The following is an 18,514-nucleotide window of genomic DNA, read 5'->3' on the forward strand; positions in this document are numbered from 1 at the left end:
AATAAAGATTCCATTTTTCACGATTGCAAAGATTATATTCTGGAATGGACCAGGAATTACGGTTCGGCAAGGAACAAACGGAATGAGAGAAGGTAACGGAGAAAGGAATTTGAGAATGGCCGATCAAAGATTACAAAAACGTTCATTTCTGTTTTTTATTCCCGTTTGTGACTCTATTGGGGCGGGGGGGGGGTGTTGTCTTGACTCTCGGTATAAAGGGACTCTAGAGCGCCCAACTGGCATCGCATGCCCCACCTCCACCTGACGAGACGAACGGACTGCAGATTTCGCCCCCGAAAGGACGGAAAGTGGAGGGCGGCGGGAGGGGTGATTCGTTGGAATACGTAATATTTTGCATTTGAAGAAAGCGGAGACAATGGGAAAGGTTGCGTTGTGACCCAGTTTCCTGGACGAGCACACGTGCCACGACCCATTGACCATTATCGACAGCGTATTCAAAACTGATTCGACCGACTCCGACGGGCTAATAGGAAAAATCGATTCTCTGAACATCTCATTGGCAAAAACAATACTCAAGGCTAACACATCTAAGGCGATGGATATCCGATAAATCGGTTTAATTCGGCAACACTGAAGTGAAAAAAAAAACCCTCGTTGAACCGGTTTTCATTACGATTGCGGCCGGGAAGCGGAGCCAAAAATTGAAGAAATATGAAAAACCTACATAAAATTATCGAGTTGGTACCGTAATATTGACTTTTCACATGCAATCGTGAGGGATATCCTGATCCAAACTTGAGATTTCTTTCAATATTATCGTAGTCCCTCATGACTCCGAGACAATCCCTCTCAAAATATGCATTTTCGTGCGATTTTAAAGTTTACAGAGCCCCTGAGGTGCCGAAACATGCACGAACATCCAGAAAATTAGTCATGACCGTTCTTATCGAGGTGTCCATCTTTTCACGTCACCTCATTAGCTGTCTGATTTCAATCGTCCTCTCGACAGTGATGACATGAAATCGGCCCGTGTTCTTGGAATTAACTTTGACCAGGCGAATTCATTATGATCTGCGAGGGAGTCGCGTAAAGGCACATTTAATGCTGTCTGTCATCAGGGCGTATGTCGATAAGGCTAAATACGATTTTGACGATAAGAGAGGATATTAAGTGGCGCTAGACATGGTTGTGTGACCGTCTCCAGGTTTAAGGTCAGTGTGTCTACTAAAACAAGCTGGTCAAAAGTAAGTACTTTTAGAGTGCTTTTTCAGTACATTTTCGAAAAATTCAGTACCACCTCCAACAGAAAAATTCCGTACTTTTTCAGTATCTTCATTTGAGGAATTAGAAAAATTTGAAATTGCGACAAAAATGACATAAAATTTTAAAAAATCCAGATCTTCTTGCGGAATTTCCGCACTTTTTCAGTAACCGGACCGCCCTCAAAAAATCAGTACTATTCCCGGACTTGTAGACACCCTGAGGGACCTAAATCAACAAAAACTCAAAATTGAATTATTTATACTTGAGAAAAGAGGCGTGATATACAAACATAGTGGGCGGAGGGGGGGGGGGGGGAGGCGGCTCCTGGAAATGTAGGGAAATTTTGCTTCCGGGGAAGAACATATAGGGGCTCAGCGAAGTTTCCGCCTCGTGCTTCAGATGGTTAGTTCGTTGATAGATGGATCATCGCAAATTCGATTGAATTGACACGCAGATGCGACACTAACAAGCTCACCATTAAATCATTATATTTCTCGCCAGCTTCCTTTTCTTCGCGAACGGTTTTGGCGGTGTGCGGGCAGGTGCGCACCCCGGAAAGATGCGGGCACGCGCGGGGCATTCGCGAAGGAGGGTGAACAGCACAGTGGCGTGGCGTGAATTGCGATAAATCGATTGTTATGCCATTTAAACCTATGGAAAAGGATCGATTATTAAGGTGTTCGCTGCGAACACCCTGTTTATCGATCCTTTTCCATGGGTTTAAATGGCAGAACAATCGATATATCGTAATTCACGCCACGCCACTGGTGAACAGCAGGGGTGATTGTGTCCGTTCGCTGAGGAAACTCCCCGGAATCAGCCTGAGGGGGAACGGGGCACACACTACACAGTCAGGAGACCAGTCCTCATGGTTCATGCTCGGCCATTGACAGGCAACGGGTTAATTGATCCGTTTCCGCAGCCACAGCTCATCTCACGACCCCTTTCGCCCCCCGCTGTCTAATTAAAGGCCAAAATGTCACCGTCTGCGGAGAAAGGACTCTAGACTATACTTCCGTGCTAAGGAAAAACGACGTAAGCACATTCAGGGCTGCCACAGAACTTGGAGAATGAACTTCCTGACATTTCCCTGATTTTCCTGACACATTTTCGTGAGATTCCCTGACAATTGAAGATACGGCAAATGGTTAAGAAGACATAATTGAAAATAGTCTTCAGGCAAAATTTGTAGTTCGAAACCTCGAACTCATTTAAGAAAGCAAATAGAGGAGATTCAACAAATTTTCCCGGACATTTTCAAAATTTTCTTCATTTTCCCTAAAATTTCCCGGTTTTCCCGATATTCCCTGAGTGTGGCAACCGTGACATTCGAGAGTTGCCAAATTTTCTCTGATAGGAGATGTATTTTGGAAGGAAGTTACATTCTTTCTCTTGATATGTAATTTAGATTAAAGTGTGGAATGATTGGAGGACTGAAAAATTGGAAGAAAATTATTCGCAACTTTCCCAGTAAATTCGTGTTTTATAAAAGGGATTTGGCAACGCCTGAGGGTTCATATTCATACGGCTTACCTTGGAATGCCAATATAAGCAAGCAATGTTTTCAGAAGAGCGGTTTTTATAAACTTAGAATCTAGAGATCTGAAATTAAGTTACCGACCGAAAGAACCCCTTTCAAATCAGATTATTCAGCCCTTATTTCTAAACTTTAAAAAAAAAAAAAAAAAAAAAAAAAAAAAAACGAATCTTCAGAGGAACTTGCGATTAGTCTCCTTCCATATTTTCAGAGAAATTTACACGCAATTCAATCTAAAGTACCTGAAAATTGAGCGGAAAAATATTCCCGAATTTCCAGCAAAACAAATATTATACCGGGGGACATTGTCATCGTCCGAGCGTTCATACGGTGTTTTCCTTCAGCACGGCAGGTGAAAAGTGGGCGAAAATCCGAGGCGCCCATAGGGCCGGTTACGCGCAGGAATTTCACGGTGGCGACAGCCACCGCACACGGCGACACCGGAATAAAGAGCGCATTTCAATTTTGGTCCAGAGCCCCTGGAGAACGCGTAAAAACTCACGCAACGGGCCCGGCCGAAAAGGGAGTTACGTCGTTCGGGCGGTCCGGCTGGGGGCGCGACAAGGCTCATTACCGGAGACAATCGACAAAAGAGCTGGCTCCGGGCGGAGCAGAGTGGGAAAGGATCGGATCGGATCGGATGGGTATAATAAAACGCGTGAGTAACGATGACAAGACGGAGTAATTGGGTCCGACGCCCTGCCAGTGGCGAGTGGCCGCGCATCCGGCCCGACGGAAGTCCCTCGGGCTTGGCGCTTGGGTCCCCGGAGCTCCATCCGGTGCCCGAGCCGCTGCGACGCCTCGCATTGGCTATCGGTGGAGTGGACAAGCACCGGGTTGTTCCTCACCTCCGGCTTTGGAGTTGGGTGCCATGCTCCGATTCTCGACCATGTTCGAAAAATATCGAACTTCAGGGGGGAAATGATCAAAAAACGGAAAAAACTAACAATAAGCCGTTACTTATCCATGGCCAAAGTACGAAACCACGTATCCAGTTTTCGAAACTCGCCTCTGAGTTTCAGGAGCTATGTGGCGCATCAAGCTCGATTTTTAGGGGCCATTGCAGATTTTTTAGGGGCCAAATTCACTTTTTGTCTAAATATCACAGCGCATTTAGTGAGAAATTAGACGCAAAGTGTTTGAGTTACAGAACTAGTGGCTGTAACTTTGGGGAAATTTCGCGACGTTGTAGACTTCCTGTCGGCCGGCTATCTTTCCCGCTCACTTGGCTAGATTTCACCATTCCCGTCCACTTTACGAGATAATCATGTCCACCCACTTTTTTTTTCAATCCCAGAATTTTATCAGGAACTTAGCAACATTGGAAAAATTAACAACGTCCTAAATCACTCCCCGTTATTTATGCTGGGGACATTTTCTCCCTTTAATGATCGACTGCTGCTTTCTCTTCTTGAATTGTTCGTTTTGATTGATATACTTCATTTTCGAAGAAATAGAGACTTTAGCATATTTGATTTTAGAAATGGCTTCGTGAACATGTGGATGCTTGTGATAAACTCGAAGCCTAATTTGCCGTTGTAATTTTCGAGCACATTTGATGTTGTTATGCAATTGCTTGTAAATTCTACAACCCACAAAGAAAGGAGGGAAGTTTTAGTGTAAATGTATTGTTCTTTGAGAAGTAAGAGACAAAATTATGGCAAGTAGGGCGATTCGCGGCAGTTGCGTCTAGGAAAAAAACACACTTGTTTACAAGAGAACGCTTGTGCGGATTCCTTTTCAAATTTTAAGGAATTGTTTAATAACTCCAAACATAGATCCGGAGTCAATATCGCAAATCGGAAGGCAAAAAAATTAGCGATCACTCAGGCCGCTCACTCAGGGGTGCTTCCGAAGTCATTTCAAAGTGTTTTCAAACTTCTATTGGGTCGTGAAGTCCTCTGAAAAATACACTATCAAATATTTCGCCTTTGATCGTCGTTTACGATTTCGATGTGGGATTTGGATGAACTCGACGTTGACCTTCCACTGGTCGGAGAACTCGTCCACCAGGTAAGGTCGGAACAGGAAAGGGGGAAACGGCGATGCACGTTCAATAAAAAAGGGACCGCGCACTCCTTTCAAAGTGAAATTGATGAGCCTTTTTTTCCGCGGAGCCGAAGAAAGTATTTTTTCGCCGCCTTCCGTGGTCAAGGTTGCTTCACCCTTCCTCGCGATCGAGAACTGACCCCTTTCTCCTCGGAGTCAGGGCGATGAAAAAATGATGGCGAAACCATCGGCGGTGATTCGTAAAGCGGGCGGTCCGTGAAATCGGGGGAAATGGTCATGCTTTCGTTTTCGTTCAATCGTTTCGGGGAATTTCGGGGCCGCGGTTAAAAAATGCGCCACGTTGGCGAGACCGCCTGAAATCGGCTGGCGCATGCCCGACCTTAGATTATAGGAAATTTCGGGGATCTTTTTCCCTAGTTTCGAATTTGGCTATCAAACGCGATACAACAGTTGAGTACAGTGACAGGGTTGCCACGCTTTCTTTATCTTCAAAGTCCCTGACTTTTCCCTGATTTTTCCCGGTCGAGGACCCTTTTCCCTGGTTTCGAATTTGGCTATCAGACGCGATACAACAGCTGAGTACAATGACAGGGTTACCATGATTTCTTTCTAAATTCCCTGACTTTTCCCTGCTTTTCCCGGTCGAGTTGCATTCCCTGACTTTTCCCGGCTATCCCGGTTTCACCGGTCGCTAGCCGCCCTGTAAAACAAATTAACCAGAATTTACTTCCTGAGCGAACTGTTTAGTTGCTGCGATTGAATGGAAACGGAGATGTGTTCTTTCGGCGGCTCTTTCGTCATTAGGATCGGATAATTGGGTACTTAGTAAGCAAGCCCGTCTTGTTTTTATCGGATACGTTCAATGTCCGTATTCGTCAGAGTGATTTGCGCCTGGTTTGCATGAATATTCTACGGCCCATTCAGATCAATGAGCAAGAGAATAGCCCCCCCCCCCCCCCCCCCGCCGCCGCAGCGCTGCCGAAAAAAATCCAAATTTTCCTATACTACCGCGAACACGGTTGAAATGCTAATTTTTGTTGCTATTGGATATGCTTGTGCGTTTCATGGGACGGTGGGACGGTGTTGTATAACACTTCATTGTTACATTAAGTGCGCGAACGCTTTTCAAAGAAAAAGTAAGTTTAACTTGGCTCCATTCTGATCTTGTACAAGCAGAGATGCAATCTAAAATATCGAGAAATTTCATGGTTTTTATAAGAGCTTAGAAAATTGTACAAGAACTTTGTGTGCAGAAGTTGAAAAGCGAAGAGGGATTAACAGAAACAACTGCATACATTATTTTTGGAACGATCTTGAAATATTTAAACGAAATGAGCGTCGAATATGCAAAACCGTATCAAAACTTTAGCAGAGAGATGAAAATTGAACAATTTGAAATCATGATTCTTGCACATGTAGCTCAATTTCTAACTCACGGTTCACAGTAGGTTGATCAGCTGTTGCGGACAATAGCAATCGCCGACAAATTGCAATCTATTCAACTAAACTAACTGCCCGGCAAAGCGGAGAGTATCACCAGAATTGAAGGCGCTCTACTCCGAGTTACTGCTTCCGTCCTAAACGATGAAACCTTTTTTGTCAAGGTGGATCATTACAATGTGACGAATCAACAGGCATGTCACTTACAAATTTTCACCGATTGCCTGCCTACGACAAATCTGAAAGGACTGCGCAAGATTACTAGGAATGAATTTCGCTTTCGAGTTCAGAAAAAAATACCGCGTCCTTCCGCCTTATTTTAAAAATTGCGTGGAATTCCTCCCATTTTCATTTCTGTTTACGGGAGTTAAATCGCACTTTTCGCGTGATTTACACGTCGGAGTGATTAAGAGCGTAAAACAATAACTATGTTCAAACAAACGATACAACCAACAAAACAAGTCCACGCGACTCGGGTGCGTTAATCCTTCGTGACGGACACGCGTAACGCGGCTTTGAACTTGGAGTAGTTCGTACACGCAGCGACATTTTTCGACGGGTCCTAAAATCAACTGCGACTCCCGTCCCGACCCGGCGCACGGTGGATCGAGTCAACGGGAGAGGTCGGACGACATTTGGAAACTTTAAAAGCTTATAATTCCGCTTATACAAAACTTTGAGGTTTTAAAAGTAGTTTCGTTTTGTGAAAGTTTCTACTAAAAGCACCCCTCAAAATTTAAAATGTGACGAAATAAACATGAACATTTGCAGTTGAAGTCGTGAAAGGTTTCGTGTTGGACATCTCTGATTGACTCGATCCACTGTGCGGCGCCGCGCAAATTCCAAAAATCGCGCGGCATTTCCACGCCTGTCAGGAACGAATGTGCGTGACGTTTCCGGACGCGTTTCGACGTCTCCCGCTGACGAGGATTCACGACCAGGGTGTCTACTAAAACAGGCTAGCCAAAAATCAGTACTTTTTCAGTACATTCCCAAGAAATTCAGTACCTCCTCAATAGAAAAATTCAGTACTTTTTCAGTACTTTCAATTATTGACGAAAAAAACATTTGAATTTCGCTCAAATTGAGACAAAAATGACAAAAAAATTAGACAAATTCCGGACCCAGCTTCTTGCGGAATTTCCGCACTTTTTCAGTACTTCCGGACCGCCCTTAAAAAATCAGTACTATTTCCGGACTTTCCGGAAATTCCCGACTTGTAGACACCCTGACGCCTCATCCGTAACGCCACTTGCTATCAAGTTATGTATCAAGTTTTTGTATGGTGCGAACTTAAGATTGCCAGAACTCCTAATTTCGTTTGAAACTGGGCGTTTTTAGGCTTATAAGGCGAGTAGAACTTTCGTCTATGATCTAGCATCAATTAACCAATTTTGAGTTTTTGAGGGATAAAGCCCCGTCTCCCGTGAACGATCACCAACAGAATTTCTATTTTTGCAGCAAAAAATGATACGGAACACATCTACTATTTTTCATAAAATATCAGTTCAATTCCTTGAAATCGTAATGGGGGGTTAAAATTACAGCACTGATTTTCAGTACGTAATAGTTCTGAAAAAAATTCAGCACGTGACTCTTTTGACGCGGTTATTTTAGGCTGATTAGTTGCACAATTTTCCGCCGGTAATTCCGAAGGCAAATTTTAGCGCGTTGAATAATTCGAAACGATGAAGTAACATGATAAGAAACGAAACAATGATTTCTAACCACCAACTATTCTTTCATTTACATAAATATCCAAATTCATACGGAGTCCTCGTATGATATCAATGAAGGACTACGTGATGCAAAATACCATTCATTCCGAGATTGAGCTGAAGCCCGATGCCGTCGTGCCAACTAAAACACGCTGGGTGTGGATTTTCTTCATCCTTCTCTCTCCTAATGATGTAAACATACTATGAGATATGAGACATGCTTTGATCATGCTATAAAAAAACACATCGATGGCGAAAGTACCAAACGACACATCTCAGTTCACAACGTTGATAATCTCCAATAATTTTCTTAGGCCGCCTAATCGTGGTTTTAGCACAAAATTTTCGCTTGATTTTCCTTCGTTCTTTTTAACAGTATTCTCAAAAAAAATTCACGCAACAAAGTCGAGCTGCATTTTCTTTAAAAAACGAGATAAAAGCGGAAATTTCCAATCGATATTTACGGCTTAGTAGTTTCGCCATCAATATAAAATGGCACGGCAACTAACTATCTGCAAAAGGAGACTGATGAAACATCAATTTTTTCTGAAATAAACCAAAAATAGTGGTTCCTGATATGGCAAAATAAAGTCCAATTGAATGCTCACTTGTGCCTTGCTGAAAGAACCGTGTTTCTTCCAGAAAGAAAATAAGGGGAAAAGAGGGGGGGAGGGATAACGAAAGTGAGCTAAAGATAAGATGCGAGGAAAAGTAGGCTAAATGCTTAAGTTTACACAAACCAAGTCGCTTTCATTTTCGCTTTCTTTTCCTTATCATTTGCCGAGTTTACAGTCCGCCGAAAGTAGATAAACTCCTAGTTTTGTCCTAAAAATTGAGACGCCTACTTGGAGCGGGGGGTAACTATTTGCATTTGAAAGATTGCACTTTCACCATCAAAGGTGACGAATATGGTAATTGTTTCATTACGAAGCTTGAGTACAGCATGGGCAGTTGAAAACTTATCAATAGGTGACGTATCAACTGTATCGATTTCATGTTTACTCCTTCGTTACCAGACTTAAACGAAAAACGATTAAGGGTGACGGCGAGGTTGTCGAAATTCGATTGCGTTGTAAAATTTTGATAACGAAACATGAAATAAACAAAGAGAGCTGACAACCACGGGAACAGAGCGAACGGAAACGGTGATAAATAACCGAATAATTGGGCAAAGTGGCGTGCCGTAGCCAGCGAAATTGACACGCTCGCCCTGCTCCCAGCGCTCCCTGTACCCTAATTGCTGCTACCGCCCACCGCAGGGTGCTAGAAGAGGGGCGCGGGGGGATATAATACGATCGAAGAATCGAGAGAGAGGTAGAAAAATTTTGTAAGAAATTTTGTGAGGAATGCGAGTAAAAAGTTTCAAAAAGCCCCATCAATGAGCAATGGGCTAGAAAAATTGCACAGAGCAAACAAAAGAAAATGAGGGGGGGGGGGGAGGTGCGAAAAAAGCTGTAAAAAGTAAATAAAGGCGTTAGCATGGGAGGAGGAAAGAAAATAGTTAACATTATTTTTTTCCATTGGGTGTGATGACTTGAGCGTTGGTTGGGCCCTAAAAACTTGTGTTAAATTTCCTTGCAGTGCAAAGACATCCGTTAAAAAAGGAGTATTGATATGGTATACATTTTTGAAAACCTCTCGTAGTAAATGGCGAACTGTGTACTCTCATCACTTCCCGCGCGTGGAAATTAAAATTTTAAAGCAAAAGCAACACGACTTATCAAAATAATGTCCAGGGAAAACTCAAAAGAGAGTGGAAGGGGCGGCTTTCCGCGAGGACCTTTTTTGTGCTCGCGCGTTCAAGTCACCGGATAAGATCCGCCCACTGTGCAGTTGAGAGGCCCCTGCGGTGTGGCGGCGATCAACAAGGATGACGCGAGTCGATTTCAACGATGCGATGCAAGGATGCGAGTGATGCGACGCGATGTTATCTACCGGATAAAAAACGCCTGCAGAGGGCTGGATAGGCACAACGCTAGACATAGGATCCCTGATCTCGCGCTGCCGTTCGGTCTCACATGTTTGTTACGAAGCTACTCGCCGAAAATGGCGATGGCATAAAAAAGGATCTGCTCAGAATGGAAACTTCATCTAATTTTCAAAGATAGACAACATTCGATGCAATTACCCAGATAAAGAACAAGTTAAAAAGTAATGGAGAATTTGCACGTGTCAAGATGAATTTCTCGTTTTAGTGGAAACCACCGAGTGAATACTGAACACAAGGATACTCATGGTTCATAAATTGAACAATTATAGGAGGAGATGTGACAAAATTATCTGATCCACTAAAATACATGTGTTTAAATGGGAAGTGCTACTAGGTGACATTACTAAGCGGTGCATTTTTCACTTTGAAATCTATTTTGATACTATTTCCCATAACAAAGCAAAATTGAAAAAAATACTGCGTAATCAGCTCTTTAAGCACTCTCAGATGAAGCAATAAAAAATTTGTGTGCAAATTCTCCATTCTTATCCTGGTGTGAACAGCAAGACAAAAAATCACTGGAGAAAGGTAGAAAAAAGAAAAAGAGGACTCACCTCAGAAGGATTGTCAGATCGATGTCATCGCTTAACCTATCCAGAGCGGCAGTTCCTTCCACACGCACAGCATTCACTTTATCACGGAGGCCCTGGTTTGAGCCGAGGGGTGAATGTCTCTCTCGGAGGATGTCGATGATGTTTGGCTGACGGAGGAATGCGACTACTTTGTCGTTGTAGGCAGTTGGTATTTCTGGCTGCAGGCGAGACACAGCTCCAGGAGCAGGCGAACGAGGAGGAGGAACCGGAGCAACTGGACTCTGTAAAAAAGAGGACACTCATGAGAAAAGAGTCAAAAGCTGATCCATCTTGATGTTCCTTGATGCTCATTGTATAGAGAAAATAGATTCAAAAGCTGATCTATCTCGATGTTCATTGATGCTCACTGTATAGAACAACTCTTCAAATCATAAATTTCCTTTTTAAGGTCTTCGGCTTTGATCTTCCTCTTGCTGACGAACATTGGGGTCCAGTAGGTTTTCATAAGCATACTTATTAAGGATTTAAAACACCTACTGATTACAAGGGGGGGGGGGGGGGGGGAAGGTTGGAAAACAAGTCAGCAATCTTAAATAAAGTTCAGTTTTTGGTCTCTTTCGATGAAACTAAAATGTATTATACTCCTCATCATCATCATATGGAAAAGTCCCATTGGGCAGTTAAAGATTTGACAAGGCTGTTCCTGATACATTTACCTCTAAAAAGGAAAAATCAGGTTACGCAGAGCTCAACGTGAATCTGAGAGAAGAGAATTCCTTCCTCTCCATTGAGCTGGTCAAAATTTTTTGCTTGAAGGGATGCGCGTTGTAAAAAATGAAAGGGATGCTTTGTTCAAGGAATAGCAATAGTAGTATGATAAGGAACTTCAATTAAATGGTGTCCATGCATAATACAGCGCCTAATTTTTGCTGTTATTAAGTGATAAATATATCAAAAACAGTAAATGAAATCTTTAAGCACTTGATAAACTTTTGGTGCAAGATGGTAAGGAGTTAAGTGAGTTCCATTAAAGTTGACAGAAAATTAATACTTAAGGGAGGTTTACCAACTTCTCTCAAGATTGAAATCAGAGCAAATAAATTAATAAATGAATAAACCAAGTCAGTATTTCCAATTGGGGCTGTTCATAAAATATGTAAAGCTCTGTATAGTGGGAGGGGGTCCCAGAAAGCAGTGTGCCATCTTGTTTTAAAGTGTCAAAGGATAGGGACCGGGGCCTGCTTCACGAGAGCGCTCCAAGGGGGAGGGGGATCTTAAAATCCCAAATTTAAAGTTACATATTTTATGAACAGCTCATATCCTAATTAGCAAAAAATTAAAAACTTGGCTTGAGCTCCACAAGAATCGAATAGGGGGGAAAAACAGACAAACCAGGAAAAGCGACTGTGACACTTTGAAAGCAAAACTGCACAACTGATAAGTCATCCTCCACCGTCGAAATTAATAATACAGAATAAATTAGCCAGTTTGAGCAGCCAGCACAATGCTAAATACAAACACGAAAACAATTTACTCCGAAATGGTATTGTGACTAGATGAAGAGGAAAATAGCGGACGAGCAAGCCCTCAATTGACAGAATGTTCAGCAGACTGAAGCTCCATTCACTGTAATATCTTGACATAACTCTTGAATGGGCCAGAGTATTGAATAACTACCGATAAGCTTTAGAGTTGGAGGGAGCACAATGATTTGAAACAGAGAGCCTTCTTTCCATGAGGTTCTCTGCTCAAATGTGGCTTCATCATGATTAAGTCTCACGAGTTGAGAGTAATGTGTGGTGGATGATTGAGTAATCAACGATAATCTGGATGAATCTTACAGATAAAGAGCATTGGCCAGCACAATCATTACATAAGCATAATTTTCCAACTTTTAAAACTTAAAGTAACACTGTCAAACATCTACAATACGATTAATGCATAAATAAACAAACGTAAATAAGGATAATAACTGCAATTTACAAGTCACTACTACTTTTGCATCCAGATATAAAACTAATGATGGAATTTTAATAAGTGCTCAATACCGAGGAGTGATCGGAGGGTCCAAAAGTAATAAAAGTGCTCGACTTAAGATGTACTGTTGTTAAATTATGACTGCATTAAAAAACCAGGAGAAATAAATGAGTCATGACATTTTTAGCTAATCAAAACCAAAAAAATGTGAGGAAAAGTTATGAGTCTACTTTTTGCTGAAGACTAGGTATTGTATTAAAGGCCAGAGCTAAATATGTGCGATGTACACGAATTATAGACGATGGATTAAAACAAGTTTTGTGGGCTGATAATAGGCTAAGTTTGCATGTTCGTTAATATGCTTAAAAAATGAACTTCGGTGATGATAAAAATGTTTCTGCATTTAAGTGAGGTTTGAGCTGTCTAAGAATAGACACTTGATACGGATACTGACACTACAAGAAAAAGAAAAATAAGCTTCACATGAGATTTTTGGCCTCTGACAATTTTATTAATAAAGCGAAAAGCTTGCGTAATCCACACCCTTACAAAAAGTATTTTCCCAGGAATAATAAAAACCAATCGCAGAAATACAAAAAAAAAAAAGATACATTTACTGAAAATGAGCTAAATTAAAAGAAAAACAAACGAACAAACAAAACGAGGAAGATAGCAGATGAAAATGAGAACATCAAAATAGTGCAACTGGAGCCAATTTATGCCGGGAAAATGAAAAACTATAAAAAATACCAAGAAAGACACGGTGCAGCAACATGTTGAGCTCACTACGAAATAATCAATGACTCACTTTGGATAAGGACATATCTTGGTCGCCGACACTTGGGCTACGTCTTCGTGCTCCACCAAGAGGGCTTGACCATAATTTTAATGGACATAAATACGGAGCTTCCGTAGGGACACGCGGATCAATAAATGTAGTCGTTTTGCTTGTGTGGTCAATAAAAAATTGCTGAAAGAAAAAAGCTCCAACTATAGCATTTTTTCCTCAAAAAAGATAATGCTTAACATTGCAGATGACTCCTGAAGTCCACCCTCAAGGTCAAAACAAGACTTTCTTGGGATAAGACATTTTTCCCCTGTTTTTTTAAAAAAAAACAACTGGAATCATTTTTAGTATTTGATCAACAAAAATTACCCCTCCTAGTAGCATATACTGCGAAAAAACTTTTAACTTGTTTTCCAGATTAAACGAAAAAGTTGAAAGACCCCTAAATATTGAAATGCCTGCAAATTCAATCTCTGGAAAAACAAATATGGGTTACGACAATATCGACAAAGAATGCAGGGAGCTAAGAACACTTTCACAGCACCAGTTTCATCATGAGCAAAGTAAAAAAGAGAAAAAATTCATTACTCATTCAGTCATCATGAGAATACCTAGAATAATAAATACACATAATTAATAAACAAAAAGGTAATTATTGATGTTGCCACCTGGTTAGGTTAAGTTAGCTATTTGACATTATTAGTGATTGTCTGTAGGTGTACAAGCTTACAAGTACACTTTGCGAAGATTGAGAGGAAAAAAGGAAAACAAGTAAAACGTAAGTTTGAAACTAACCTTTCCATTTTTATCACATTTAGCTTCCCAGCCACGAGGTAGTTCCCGTGAATTTTCTGCAAAAATGTTCACGAGAGCGACCAGATCACGGTTGTGTTGGTATCTGCCAAACGCACTGGGATCCCTCCTGATTTTTGAAATCATATGTTTCAAAGAACTGTTGCGGTTGTATAAAGTTAACGCATCCTGAAATGTAAAAAAATGTAAACAGAATGAATAAAAATAAAGAGAAAATATTTTCAAGAAATGAAAAAAAAAGGAGTTTACAAAGCAAAAAGTAGAATTCTACCCAATAAGGAATAATCTAATTTACAAATTCAGATTTTTTAAGCTTTTGCAAGTTTCCTCTTGATTTATCTGTAACTTTTCCACCATCAAGCACGGCACGCACAGAAGGTATTTCTGCCAAGAAACTGCCTGGAGTGAAGCAACTAATACATCTCTAACGTTGTGCTGGTTGCATACACCCGTATTTGCAGGCTCTTTGCTGTGCGGCATGGTATCACTGGCTATCGTGTCAGTGTCACTTCGGCTAGCCTATTGTTGGTCTTAAATTTCTTTATTACTGATGAGAACAGTTGATTTTGATGGCTTGAGAATTGAACATGCCTTTAATGACTTTTCTTGAATTTTAAGAGTTCGAATCACAGTATTTTTAACATGAGCCATTTTGATTATGATGAAAACTGCTCAGAAAAACATGTTGCGAGTCAGATTATTGTCTGCAGAACAAAATAATGTAATCCTTGAAAACTTATTTTAAATTTTTTCTTACAGATTTAGAGAACGAAAACTAAAGCCAATTTTTGTGTTTTCGATTACAACTGTTGCGAATTTTTAAGAATAGTATACATGGTGCTCAGTTTCAGATGTATCTCCAGGTGAACATTTGTCGCTTTTCAAAATATATTCAAGAAAATATACGTGTGTTTTGTCAAACTTAAGAGTACACACAGTTTCAAACACGAAAGCAGGGTTGGAAAGAAAAACTGGTTATTTCAAATACTTTACACCATCAGCCTGACTGTATCAGAGGTGCTCTACTTGAAAAAGCAGGGGTAGAATCTCTTAAATTTTCATCTGGCTAGTATCAATGGATGAACAACTTTTAGCAAAAAGAAACTAAAGGGCATGTATAATAAAATTCAGTTGAGGATTATTCAGAACTTACCAACAGCCTATGGTCTCTTGTCAAAAACTTGACGTCCACAGAAAATGGCGTTATTAACAAAGATTTGATCTGAAATAAGTTTCTTACATCAAGCCTTAAAACGCAATGAAACTTCAAACCTTTTTTTTTTCGTTTCAAGATCATAATTCGTCGTATCCCCAACGAAAGAACAACTACATTTCCAAGTTGCCAAATTTCTTCTTAAAATTGCGTTTTCACGAGGAGATTCTTGGGAATTTCTGACTAAAAATACAACTGATTTTTCTTCTGATCTCAAGCAAAAATCAGACAAATTTCGGGCAAAAATTACACAGGTGAACTCTTCGAAAAAATTAAATTGGTTGGGTCGATTTTGTAACCAGAGACTAGAGGCCCTCTACCAGTATCTTGGCCATTGTGGAAGCTTTTACTTTCAGGACTTCAGCATTCTACCGTTGACTTACCTACATGGTTGATGTTTAACAACGTATTGGCAGTTTCGTTTTGCAAACAAGCCGAAAATGACCGACGTTTGGGAAACTTGTTTGGCTCATGACGGCACCCGAAGCTCATCATCGACCATGTAGGTAGGTCAACAGCCGAAATTAGGGTGATGACTGTTGCTTCTTAATAATTGTCTATACGGAATTGTTGAAACCCCGAAAGTAAAAGCTCCCACCTGTCGCTAGGAGGCCAGTGGAGGGTCTTGGGATGAGGTTACGTTCCTTCATCCGGGAAGCGACAAATTATGGTTCCATTTAGCTACGCGTTGCAAAAATGAGGAAAGTTTCTTACAGTGTTCATATGTAGGACGGAGAAGAAGTCAGGTCGGGCAAGGAACTTGAGGGCTGGCGGTTGGTTGAAGGTGAGTTCACTCCCGCTCCCACTGCCACTACCACTGCTACTGCTGCTGCAACTGCTGTCGGCCGACGTCGACTGGGAGGGTGACTGCGACGTCTCCATCCCTTCGGCACTCGTGCTCGGGCTCCCGCTACTGCTCCCGCCATCGTCCAAAGCAGCTCGTGAGGTGATCGTCCTTCGAATGCTCTGGTATCTGATAGCACACAAGCATTCCATTTTTAATTTACAATACATCAACTTGACACTCAGCGTGTCTACTAAAACAGGCTGGTCAAAAATAAGTCGAGAAATTCAGTACCTCCTCCAACAGAAAAATTCCGTACTTTTAAAGTACCTCAATTTGACGAAATTAGAAAGATTTCAAAAATTTGAAATTGAAACAAAAATGACAAAAAATTAAAAAAAAAATCCGGACCTTTTTGCGGAATTTCCGCACTTTATCAGTACTTCCGGAACGCCCTTAAAAAATCAGTACTATTTCCGGACTTTCCGGCGATTCCCGACTTGTAGACCCGGACTTTCCGGCGATTCCCGACTTGTAGACACCCTGGACACTTCAAAATTCCGGAGGTTCCCGAAAGTCGTGTCTGTGATTTAGAAGCACTCACAAAATTTCGAGTCTCTATCTATCTCCATTCATACAAAAGTTATGTGGGTGTTGCCTGGTGCTGTTGGTGTTGGTGTTGGTGTGGGACTTTTAGATCACCCTGGTAGGTATAGCATTAGGATAATGGAGCCTTTGCATGCAGGTGTCTGAAGTTTGATGAATTTCGTTTTTAGGCGGAAACTACTGAGAGAACTGAGCACTATGATACTCTTGGTGCACAAATTGAACAATTATTGGAGGAGATATGACAAAATGATCTAATTTGCTAAAATACATGCTCACATGGAAAATGCCGCCAGATAACGTCACAAGGTGGTGGGTTTTCTCACTTTGAAACTATTTTTATACTATTTAAAAAAAATTATAAAAAATACTGCGACGTCAGCTCTTTAAGCACTTTCAGGTGAAGCGATAGAAAATTTTCATTCAAATCCTCCCTTACTTATCTCCACCCAAAATTTGTGCAAAGTACAAATATTAATGGACGATAGGTAAACAATCTTTAAAGCGCCTTAATTACGGGATAATCTGACAATCTCGAAGGCAACAATATCTCACGAAAGGAACAAATGATGAAACTCGCATCAAAACAGGAAATAATGTTCCACTCAAAAGGTCAGATTTATGATAAGCCATAACCTTTGACACTTGTATTTTTGGCATGTAGGCTATTAAAGAACAAACGATGATAACTTTTTTTTAATGATTAGAGGAGCAAAAATAGAGAAAGTTGTGTTTGTAGACATGGCTCCGCACACATACCTCCGGTCAAGAAGCTGCTGTCGTTGAAGGTCGTTGTTGACTGGACGGACTCGTGACGTGCTGCTCTGTGTAGGTCGCTGCCAGGTGGTCGTTCGATTCACATGATCAATGTAGAAAACTCGCCCATGACTGTCGATGCGAGCTTCCCAGTCTAGACACATTAAATCAAAATAGGTCATTAGTGCATGTAATGCTCGCAATAAACAGATAACCACTTTTCGCACAGCGGAGGATAGTAAGCACTCATAATAAACAGCTCTTGCATACCTCAGAGTGTCTAGTAAAACAGGCTGGCTAAAAATCAGTACTTTCACAGTACTTTTTCAGTACACTCCCGAGAAATTCAGTGCCTCCTCAGCGGGAAAATACAGTACTTTTTCAGTACCCTCAATTGACGAATTTCAAAAAATTTAAAAAATTCGAATTTCTCACTCAAATTGCGACAAAAATGACGAAAAATGAAAAAAAAATCCGGACTTCCTTGCGGAATTTCCGCACTTTTTCAGTGCTTCCAGACCGCCCTTAAAAAATCAGTACTATTTCCGGACTTACCGAAATTCCGACTTTAGTTGTAGACACCCGGATACCTACTTCTCAGGCAAATCATTATAAAAAAAGGGCGTAAATGGACCGCGAACAGAGAGAAACCAAGCCACATCAGCTATTGCCAAATTTAACTGGGCAATTATATTTTTTACATGAAAATGGTTGTGCGGATTTTTGCGCAAATTCCAGTGAATTTTCTGCATATTACGAAGCAAGTTCCTAAAAAATTCCAAAGGAATCCGCGCTAATGCTCTCATGTGAAAAATTTGATTTTCCAGTTAAAATTGTCAATCGCAGATGTGGCTTGGTTCCTTTCCGGCAATCCTGTCGAGTGCTTCAGCAGCGCCACAAATTCTTCATTTATTCAATCTTGGGATCATGAGGGGCTGGTTCGGTTCTCCCATTTCCGAATTAAACGTGGTTATTTTTCCACTTGGGTCCAAAATCAAAATCGTTCGTCGATGCACCCCCCCCCCCACCCGCCCGCCCACGGCCGTGGCTATTTCCGGCGGCTCTTAAATTTGTGTTTTCTCACCAAATATTGATCCCCTCTCTGCCCGGTCCGACGGCTGCATCA

The 18,514-nt window shown here is 41.2% G+C and overlaps 1 protein-coding gene across 5 annotated transcripts in view; it reads right to left on the reverse strand.

Moving 5' to 3' along the window:
• The window catches only part of Hecw (Hecw ubiquitin protein ligase), a 192,247-nt gene that overhangs the window by 55,618 nt on the left and 118,115 nt on the right, over positions 1 to 18,514 (reverse strand). For 3 of the 5 annotated variants that reach the window (XM_019061230.2, XM_019061228.2, XM_019061231.2), the window contains 5 exons: positions 17,392 to 17,542; positions 15,957 to 16,215; positions 14,012 to 14,197; positions 13,238 to 13,399; positions 10,474 to 10,733 (listed from right to left, as the gene is read on the reverse strand). In XM_019061230.2, the coding sequence (XP_018916775.2) occupies positions 10,474 to 10,733; positions 13,238 to 13,399; positions 14,012 to 14,197; positions 15,957 to 16,215; positions 17,392 to 17,542 (1,018 nt within the window). Of the gene's footprint in view, positions 1 to 10,473; positions 10,734 to 11,844; positions 11,981 to 13,237; positions 13,400 to 14,011; positions 14,198 to 15,956; positions 16,216 to 17,391; positions 17,543 to 18,514 lie in introns of those variants that run through there. The other 2 variants (XM_019061232.2, XM_072298190.1) reach the window with 2 other exon arrangements.

The sequence above is a fragment of the Bemisia tabaci genome, chromosome 3 (genome assembly GCF_918797505.1).
Source record: "Bemisia tabaci chromosome 3, PGI_BMITA_v3".
In the NCBI taxonomy this organism is placed as follows: Eukaryota; Metazoa; Arthropoda; class Insecta; order Hemiptera; family Aleyrodidae; genus Bemisia; species Bemisia tabaci.